Genomic DNA, 10,000 nt, shown 5'->3' with positions numbered 1-10,000 from the left:
CCTTTCTGCTCAACCCTCCCTCTCTCTTCAACACTTCATCCACCTCTGCTTTATTTCGGTGCTTATTTTTCCAGAGATGTCACACACTTTGGATTCTAGCCAATCATTTTACCTTTCCAAGCGTAGTAGGCGGGTCCAGGTACGTACGTTCTTTTAGAGCAGAGCTACAGATTAAAAATGTCCAAGGCGAAGCGGTCAGAAGTCTGGCTGTACTTCACAGCAAAAGATGCAAACTCAGCAGCAACAAGTGCTTTAAGCTGATACTGTGATACTGTCAAAGGAGGTAGCACCTCGAATCTGATGAAACACCTGGCGACGCATAGCGTTTTTTTATAAGCCGAGAAATGCACCGTATTTGATAGCTTGCTGCGAGACCTCACACCGAGCACATCTACTGCGGGTGTGGTAAATCTCCATTAGAGAGTCAGCGCGCATCGCCCCGTGCGTGGGGCTGGACGGTGCTTATCATTTTGCAGAAAAAAAAGAGAATGCTGAAAAGAAAAACATGCGAGGTTTTTGGACAAAGTTTGTTCTCCATTCTTTAAGCACCGTTCCAAAAGTACCGATTTGGCACCGGTATCCAATAAAACCTAAACGATACCCATCCCTAGCCCTGAGTGAGTCCCAGCACGAAAGCCTGGAGCTGGAAATGAGCCTTCAGGGCACCTGTGCTAAAGCTAACAGCAGCGTTGAGGTGATTGGCTGTTTCAGAGCAGTGAGAAGATGAAGGCGCTTCCAGGTCCTCGCTAACAAAACTGCTCTTTGCTGGATGATGAAAGCGCCGCGTGTCAGAGGTGTCGCCTGCTCAGCTCCTCCCAGGGGAACAGAGCGCTCTGTGAGCTTCGGGTGAGCAGGTTTCCTTCTCACCGCCGGAGGTTTCAAAGCACACAAAGCTTCTGCTAAATGGGGTCATTGGCTGTCAATCAAACCGCAGCGGCACGGCGGCGTGATGGGAAAAGAAAATAAGAGCGCAGTTCTGGATTGACACCTGAAATTGTGGCTTTTGTTGTGAAAGTGTCGTTAGGTCTCGACAAGGGGTCCCGATCCACCTGACACTTTCAATTAGGATCTGGGGACGCCGTCATGTCAACTCTGCGCTCATTAACCCGACGCTGGTGACGGCGGGGGAGCTGAGCGGCTGAGAGGATAATGGGCACGGAGAGAACAGACGCACTCAGACACAGCAGCGAGTTGTTAGGAAACAGTGACGGGAAACAAAGGCGGCGCTCACTTTATGCGACTGCGGTAATCAGTCACAGCAGCGCTCAGCAGGAAGCACGGCTCCATTTAATTGACTGGAATTAAAAAATTAAACATTTTAAAATAATAACTGGCAAAATATCAAAGTCATTACCTTCAGTTCATGTCAGAATGACTCACGTCCAGAAGCAGCAGGACGGTGCTCTCACCACTGAGCTGTGATTGGTCCTTTCATTAGTCCTTCACTCATTATTACACATGGACACACAGGCAAACCTGTCTTACTGCTGCACCCGCAAGTTCCAAAAAGGCACCACTTTTACTTTGAAGGGGGACACTCTCCGTTTCCTGTTTGCATCCTTTTTCACATTTTACTGCAGCTGATCGAGAGCCTGAGGCCCTGTCTCAACATGCATCAGTCGGAGACCAAGTACTGCTCCAGTTCAAAGTACGCATCAAGCCGAGAACGCGAAACAGTCCCGGATGTGTTCTCGCTCCGCCCGTTTTATCGAGCATGCATCGGTGGTGACTTGTGTGTAGTTGGTACAGCTAAATATCCCAGAATGCATTTCGTCCCAAACCCAAACGTGGCAATGGCGGACGAGCGGGGCTAAAAACTTTTAAATATTACTCTTTCTGGGTCACAAAATAAACTTTTAAGTTATTTTCAGGCGAGAATGTAGCTGTGTGAACTTCATATATCTGCTCGATTTATCAAGATATCACATATTTCCAAACGCGCTCCGACGTTTTCGGAGACGTCTGTGACCCGCCAGCTCCATAGCAGACAGCGAGGTCGAGGATCACTAGAGCCGGCGAGAACAGCGGACTCCCGGCACATTGTTTACAACCCCCCCACTGAGGTTAAACATGATATGTAAGTCACTTAGCTCACTTCTAAATGTTAATGTTTGGTGTATTTCAGTTTTATTTGTTCCTGAGTAAACCGGTTTGGCTGTGATCAAAGTTAAGCTTCATAACATATTACTCACAGTGAAATTAAGAGGCTCCAGACCTGTGACATCATCAAGTACGCTGGTGTTCCAATTGTACAAATCACGAGTCCGTGCTCGTGTTCTCGCCAAGTCCGGACTCGCCGAGTACACGAGCACGGACTCACTTGAGAATTGGGAAAGGGCCTGAAACCTGCGAGTGACCAAAGCAGCTGCCAGCTTTTCAGTGCAGCATCCTCTCTGCAACCCCCACCCACCCGACATCCACCTACCCAACACCCTAACCTATTGTCCGACATCCAAACACCCAACATTGTGCCAACCCCACCCGACATCCAAGCGCCCGACATCGTGCAACCCCACCCGACATCCACCCGCTCAGTGATTCCACACTTGAACCTAGAGGCTGATATGAGCCCACTGAGCTGTGACCTCACAGAGAGCTCGCAGCCATAGCCCCTCCCCCTCATAGTTTAGACATATTTTGTAATTTAAGAACTTTCAGAGCTGTTCCTGCTCTTACGGCTCATACAGCTCTACTCTGAGGACTTTCATCCCACACTAAAGTAATTATAGTAGATCAAAGTTGCTGTTTTTTGACTGTCTGCTTTAGAAATCTGTTTTTTAAAGTGGATCAACAGCGGGGGAAGCACCGTGAACAAACAACAACTTTCTGTTTTAAATTTACAGGACAGTCTGGCCAACGAGCGAGCGGAACCTTCTCTCCTAGTTTAAACGTTTATTTCTTCACTGCAGAGTTTCTTCATCATGTAGGAAACACAGAAACGGCTTCTTCTTCTTCTGACATTCACATATCTGACTCTGACAGGAGGGGGAGTTTCACTGGTCTGGTCCAGTGAAGGTCAAAGTGGGCTGTCCATGTAAAGTGGGTTTGATGTCCGTGCAGGATTGTGTGAAAGGATGCGGTGAACACGTCTCATTGGGATGACTGTAATTCAGCCCTCAAACACTCACGAGAAAAAGCTGAAGAGGGGAAAAATGAGCTTGCCTTTGCTTAATGATCGACTGTCTCATAATCCACACGCAGCCAAATACGTAAAGAAAATTAATAAAATGAAAGTCTAATTAAGAGCTGGAGGAACTCCGACACGCTGCAGTTTAAAAGCTATCGAATTTAATATTGAGCTGCAGAAGGAGAGACACAACGCAGCTGTGAGTTCTTTAAAGCCCCCGCTCCAAGCACGCCCCCTCTCCAAGCACGCCCCCTCTCCGAGCGCGTCCCCGCTCCAAGCACGCCCCCTCTCCGAGCGCGTCCCTGCTCCAAGCGCGCCCCCTCTCCAACCGCGCCCCCTCTCCAAGCGCGCCCCCTCTCCGAGCGCGTCCCCGCTCCAAGCGCGCCCCCTCTCCGAGCGCGTCCCCGCTCCAAGCACGCCCCCTGTCCAAGCGCGTCCCCTCTCCGAGCGCGCCGCCATCTGAAGCTCACCTTGTAGTTTCGGCACGTCGGGTTGAAAGCGTTGGTCCCGCAGGCAAACAGCGTCTCGTCGTTTCGAGGCACCAACACCTTCACGTAGTTGTAGCACTCGTCCTGGAACACAAAGGCAGAGTTAGAACTGTGAGGAAAACTGACGGAGCAGCAGAAGCAGAGGTGGAGGCGAACTCACGCTGTTCTTCCCTCTGACCGTGCACTTGCTGACGTCGTTGGACTTCCACGTCAGCTTCTGAAACACAGGAAGAGGAAAGTGAGGGCGTGATTTTCTCAGCATGTGGGGGACAGAGGTTTGATTAGATGTGAACACGCGTGCGAGGAGGCGGAGCAGCAACAGCTCACACACACAAACCTCAGTCTCAACCACAACACCAAGCAGCCACCTTTTCGCGCTCTCCATCAGCACCGACGTTCTACGCCTAACCCAGCATGCTTCACTTCTCTGCTGCTGAGTCATCGCTCCACAGAAAAATGCGACCTATTTGGGCTGATTTGGGTTTTAAAATAGAAACAGGATGCCTCAGCGTGCAGCCTCGCAGCGAGCATCATTTCACTCACACTCAGCGTGCATCAGAGGCAGCGTCAACAGGTCTGATACCATGCCAGAAATGTAAACACACCTACAGATAACCTCGACAGACAAAAGCCCAGCCTGCAGCTTGAAAGAGGCGGGGCTACGGGCCTGTAAACCCTTTTATTCATGATGGATTTAAAGAAATGGGATTAGATCCCAGCTGGATACAGATTATTCCCGTCTCTCCCCCTAAAAGAACAGATGTGGGCGATCAGCGCCGTGGTAAAACGTGCTAAACCCGACGAGAACACGAGTCCATAACTGCAGATTAAAGCGCACACAGACCGACGTGGTCCTCGCCGTGCCGCTCAGGTCGGAGCACCGATAACGAGAGTAACAGCTCACATCAAAGAGCTGCCGCCGCCCGCCGTCCCACAATGCACCGGGAGGCCCATTACCGTGAGGAGCCCCCGTAACCTCTTCTCTTTGATCAGGAGGACGTGTGCAGATCAAAGGAAGCGCGTCCTTTGTGCGTCACGCACAGTTTTGTTGTGCGCGCTGATATTTACAGCGAGCACCGTGAGCAGGTCAACAGCAGGTCCACGCAGACACCCATCAGCACCAAAGGCTGCAGCGAGCAGCGCGGCATGCTGACATCATCGCCGCTGACGGCCAGCCGAGGAGAAGGAAACATCTGCGGTTTCTGTCTGCCCAACAGAACATGAGCATCTCTCACCTCCACCTGGCTCCTCTCTCACGCTGGAGGACATTTTGGCGTCCACGTGGAGGGTCATCGTCACGCAGCCTGACACACTAACTTCAAAGCAATGAGCTGCAGGCAACGGGAGGAGGAGGGAGCTCGAAGCAGAACATTTCACTCAGTTCTCTCTGAAATGAACTTTTTGTTTCACACGACGCTGCTGGTGATGCTCTTCCACACCCACTGTGACGTGGAGTGCCACAGAGGTCTGTCCTCGGTCCCCTCCCTTTAACTCTGCATGGATAGGGCCAGCTGTGACACTGAACCCACGCTCTGACACGTGAGTGTCGTGATGTGAACGAGGCAGAAACGCACGTATAAGAACCTCTTTGAGCTTCCTGTCAGCGAGCTGCTCGGAGGTCTGCTCAGCTCAGCCTCGGTCTGATGTCTTACAGCTCAAGCAGCTTCATGCTCGGCCCCACACCTCACAGCTCTGACTGCCTTCATGTGCACTCACAGATCGTTGCATTTGTCTTTGAACATTTTATCCTAAGACCGCGTGTGAGGAACGCTCGGAGGCGACACCCCGACAACTCCACGCAGCCATGTCGTTGTGTGTTTACTGAGCGATCGCACTCACCAGCTGTGGGACGACCTCCCCTGAAGCCGTCGTCAGGTTGACTGCGAACACGTGATCCCTGCGGAGGTCAAAGCACAGAGTCAGCCTCTTTAATGGACTACGATCGACGTGCTGCCCATCCAACCCCTCCATGATGCACTTCCTATCAGGAACACTGACAGCTGTTCATTATTATTGATTTTGCTGTTGATTCTAATGTTTCTGATAAAACATATTCAGTGATGAAGTCTCGACCGCTCTCAGGCCATCTTCAAAGGCTCGCCTCAGATCCTTGCGTGTTCGCCGTGTCCTAAAAACACGGATCCTCATGTATGATCTGTGCTCTGCACCACGGTGAGGGATCTTAATAATACTCAAGCTCCAAAGGGCTATTGTGATATTCCAAAAAACTGACGTAAGAACTTCCGTCGCACTTTCTACAAAGACCTGCTGCGTGGCAGAAAGTCCTCGTGACGCTCTGAATGAATGAATTAGTATTTTGGTTCTTCCATGGCTCCGCGGTGTGTGTCCTACTCACAGCCCCGGACTTCATGGATATTTTAATGAGCAAACTAACAGCACAGAGCTAAACGTCAGCTGGGCAGGCTGGAACCATCCGGAGGCCAAAGTACGTCCGACTGGTCACTTCCTGTTTCCAGAAATATTCATTCTGCTGTTTATGTGACAAACGGGAACCAAGATCCTCTCAGAGTACAGCCGACAGCAGGAAACACTGGCAGACGTTCACCTGAGTAAAGGCATGTTCGTGGTCACGAGTCATTCCTGACTGTTGCTGCTCTCTGAGCTGGATTTGATTTTCAGGATCAACAATGAAACCAATTTATGGACAGCAAACGTGAAAAATGTCTCTTTGATTTCCTCCAGCCTCAGGTTTACACTGACAGGAACATCAAATCATCATTTAAAGAGACTGAAACGATTTAGAGCTCACAGGAACACTTTGATGTTCACGTTGAGCCTGCTGACCGACTCACTACTGCAGTGCAGTGTGCAGCTACGGGAAACTCACTATTGTGTCCTCACAGGTCACGTTTACTAGTTTACTCAAGCTGCTGAAAACACACAAGTGTGCGTGCATGTGCGTGCGTGCATGTGCGTGCGTGCCGACCTCGCTGCGATGTACAGCACGTGGTTGATCCGTAGCATCCTCTGGAAGTCCAGGCCCAGCCTCAGCGTGTCGTTGTCCTGAAGCAAACCCTGAAACCCCGGGTACTGAAACGACTCTGTAAACGCACAAAAACATAAACGTGTGTGTGTGTGTGTGTGTGTGTGGAGAGCATGCTCACAAATGTGGGTGTGGTCAGTTAAATCAGAACAAACAGGAACACAGCAGAGATAGATTGTCTCTGTCCAATCAGATGAAGGAACGGTTGCTATAGTGATGTGAAACGACCACAGTGGGACATCATCACCATCGCGTAATACTCACGCTCTGAGCTGACCACGCTGATCGGCTCCAGGTCTTTGGGGAAGGGCGTGGTTGAAGCTGACTCAGCCGGCAACCAGGAAGTGAGCAGCAGCAGCAGCAGCAGGGTTGGGGGTCGCCATGGCGACAGCCAACAGGTCAGGGCCATTGCGAGGAAAGAAATGGAAGGAGGAGGGGGTGGTGGAACGGTGATGTCAGCAGGTCATGGTGGACGTCAGCTGTCAGGAGAAAGACACAGAAAGAGGTGAAGGTTAGACAGAGAGGTCAGAGTTCACCGTCTTAGGAGCTCTTCTATGCTGTGCCATGCACGGAACAACATAGAAGAGCAAAGAAGGCAGTTCAAAAAAGCCCCCCCCCGACAGCCAAACCCATCTGTTCTCTGATTGGACTGTTACATTTGTGATTGACATGACATTGACCAATCAGATGAAAGGAAGAAAAAAAGGGTCAAAATTCGTACCTGTAACTTGCAGGGTCTTTTTGGCTAAGTCCACACACTAATCTTTTTTACAAGTACAAAATACTTATGACCACATTTTGAGCCCATACTAATGTTCACATGTTGGACAGAGAGGACAGATGGTTTGAAAGAGGAGTGAAAGAAGCATCTATGTCCACTGTGAGCGACCATCTTTGAACAGAGGCGGGGTTTACGACACCAACTGTCTGCCATCTATAATCCAGTTTTGAGATCCCTTCCCAGACGCCTTAACACCCACTCACATCCTGGGCCATCTGACCTCAGGAAATCACATGATAGGGTGGGGCCAGGTTTTACAATGAGCTCACCTGAAACTCTGGCTGATTGTGGCTGATCTACCTAATCATGTGATTAGAGGATCATCAGGGGGTCCTTTTGTCTCTCTGTGGGGGGTCACTCCCACTAGGTTTATATCTGGGACTCTCCACCATTTGACCTTAGAACTGAAGAAGCTTCTCGGATGAGAGGTGAAACGTCTTCAAGCAACTTAAAGAAGTCCAGACGCTTTTCTTTGCAAGCTCCTTTGACTACGATGACCTGGATGACTGAGAACCTTCACAGACATGTCAGAGTTCACCGCTCTTCAGCCACATCTATAAATCCTGAGGATTAGCATATCGCTCAGCCATTACCCGACGGGCGTTCAATTCTGACTGTCAGCACATTAACACAGAGCTCTCATAGCTGCACAGGTGTTCCGTGTCCACACCACCATCGTTAGCAGGGCGCCCAGCGAGGCTGCACGAGCAGTAACTCCACCCCTCTCTGTTCCTTTTCTCCTCCACTGCTTCATGGACAGCAGCTTTCCATGACTCCTGCTTCATAATAATGCTTCTGTATCTGATCCTGGGCCTCGGAGAGGACACGGTTCATCTGTGTCTGAAAGAAGCTGTTTTAGCCCCTCCCCTTTAACAGCTTGCTTCTGATTGGGTTCCCTTGCAAACAGCAGGTTTGACCAGTAGGTGGATAACAGGAACATCTGTTCTCTGATGTTATCTGATCTCCTGAAGGCCCCACAGTCCCACTGAGGACCTCTGTGTGTGTGAGTGCCTGTTTACATATGGTTGTGGGGACCAACAGTCACTAATGAGGACAAAAATGCCCGTCCTCATGAGTTTGAAGACATTTTTTAGACTCAAAATGTGGTTTTAGTGTCAGGATTACAGCTAGGCTCTGGGTTATGGTAAGCAGCAAGAAAGCATTATGTCAATTAGATGTCCTCACTAAGACATAAAAACAAGAATGTGTGTGTTTGTGTGCTGCAGGTCAATAGGAGCTGCCGAGGGCGCCCCCTGTAGGCAAGCCCCTCCTCCGCTCGCTGGTGTCACAGTGAGTGAGCATGAAGGTGAACGCTCTCCTCTCCATCACCTCCTCCTTCCTGTCGTCTCCTCACCTCACACCTGACAAATGAAAGGTGGAGAAGGCGGTCCCAGAGGTGACCAGTCCACTCCTCCTCCTCTTTATTCCCTGGCCTAGAAATGAAGGAGAATGAAGGAGGCGTCACTCCCTCCTCCAGTTTTGGATCTGAAAATATCGCTTTTCTTCCTCCTCCTCAGAAACATGATGGAGGCCGCTGGTGCCAACACCTTCCTCGTCTCCATTACAAGGTGTGAGGAGGAGACAGGCGGTAGAACGTGGAGGAGTCTGAGCATGCCCACAAACTGCTCCCTGAGGAGCGAGCGCGTCGCCATGGTCACATACAGCTCACCGTTTCTGGTCATTTCCAACATGGCTGCCATGTAATCAGCCCTGATCTGAGGAAAGCTGATAGAATGATCACTGCATGCATTAGTGCTTCGAGCACCAGGCCACGCCCCACACACGCTGCAGAGGACGAAACATCCAGCGTACAATGACGTGGTGATGGGATGACAGGCTGAGAGAGGAGGAGGTGGCGACCTGCAGCCGGGAGCGCCGGTGATGAAACAGGTTCAACTGACCAATCAGATTCACGTTCAGTCAGAGATCGGAGCTCAGAGCAGCCAATCCAAAGTCAGGAACTCTGAGGCACGACAATCCCAAAACCACGACACAGGACGGTTACAGACGTGTGCGACTGCAGAGGACGGCGATGTGTTCAGGGACCTGTGCATCACAGGGGACACATCAGCTCCAACACAAGCACTGCATGTTGCTACAGATACGTGGCGAGAGCGCGCTCACACAAACAGTAGCTACAGTGAAAATACCAGCAGCTGATCCAGACGTTATCCTCTGCCCTACACTACAGGCCGCTGCATCAAACACATTCACACGGGTGTATTCTGGCACCATCACCCCAACACGATCGCACAAACAGGCATTTCCTCTGAAATCAACACGAATCAAACAGCAGCAGGTAAAAAAGCTCAACATCACAAAAGTGCGACGCAAAAGATCAAAGACGTGAAGAACAGACAGGAAGTCCCAGAGTGGGAGGACGATGTGTGTCCACTCAGGACGCCAGTCATCGTCACTCTGCAGCTCTGCCCAGTTTAAACAAACCTGCTTTATGAGACTGACACCTACATTAGGAGGAGCCCGGCTCAGTCTAATCTCTGGGAGCTGTACCCAGCCCAGGGGACAGCTGGGGCCAACTAGGGGCTGGTCAATTTCAGGACTTGTCCAGGTGTGTCTTTGGGAGTGGATCAGGTGTGTGT

General features: G+C 50.7%; 1 protein-coding gene across 3 annotated transcripts in view; it reads right to left on the bottom strand.

Annotated features, from left to right (window-relative positions):
• The window catches only part of LOC146609071 (semaphorin-6D-like), a 98,492-nt gene that overhangs the window by 36,678 nt on the left and 51,814 nt on the right, over positions 1-10,000 (bottom strand). For all 3 annotated transcript variants that reach the window (XM_085346799.1, XM_085346801.1, XM_085346800.1), the window contains 5 exons: positions 6,884-7,098; positions 6,563-6,677; positions 5,455-5,512; positions 3,776-3,832; positions 3,598-3,699 (listed from right to left, as the gene is read on the bottom strand). In XM_085346799.1, coding sequence (XP_085202925.1) covers positions 3,598-3,699; positions 3,776-3,832; positions 5,455-5,512; positions 6,563-6,677; positions 6,884-7,028 — 477 coding nt within the window. In that variant the 5' untranslated portion in view covers positions 7,029-7,098. The remainder of the gene's footprint in view (positions 1-3,597; positions 3,700-3,775; positions 3,833-5,454; positions 5,513-6,562; positions 6,678-6,883; positions 7,099-10,000) is intronic.

The sequence above is a fragment of the Diplotaxodon limnothrissa genome, linkage group LG22, assembly GCF_057381915.1.
Source record: "Diplotaxodon limnothrissa isolate DT_005_m linkage group LG22, D_limnothrissa_male_GT1.1, whole genome shotgun sequence".
NCBI classification, from domain to species: domain Eukaryota; kingdom Metazoa; phylum Chordata; class Actinopteri; order Cichliformes; family Cichlidae; genus Diplotaxodon; species Diplotaxodon limnothrissa.
Note: the sequence above shows the minus strand (reverse complement) of the source record. Positions and strands in the feature narration are given on the sequence as shown.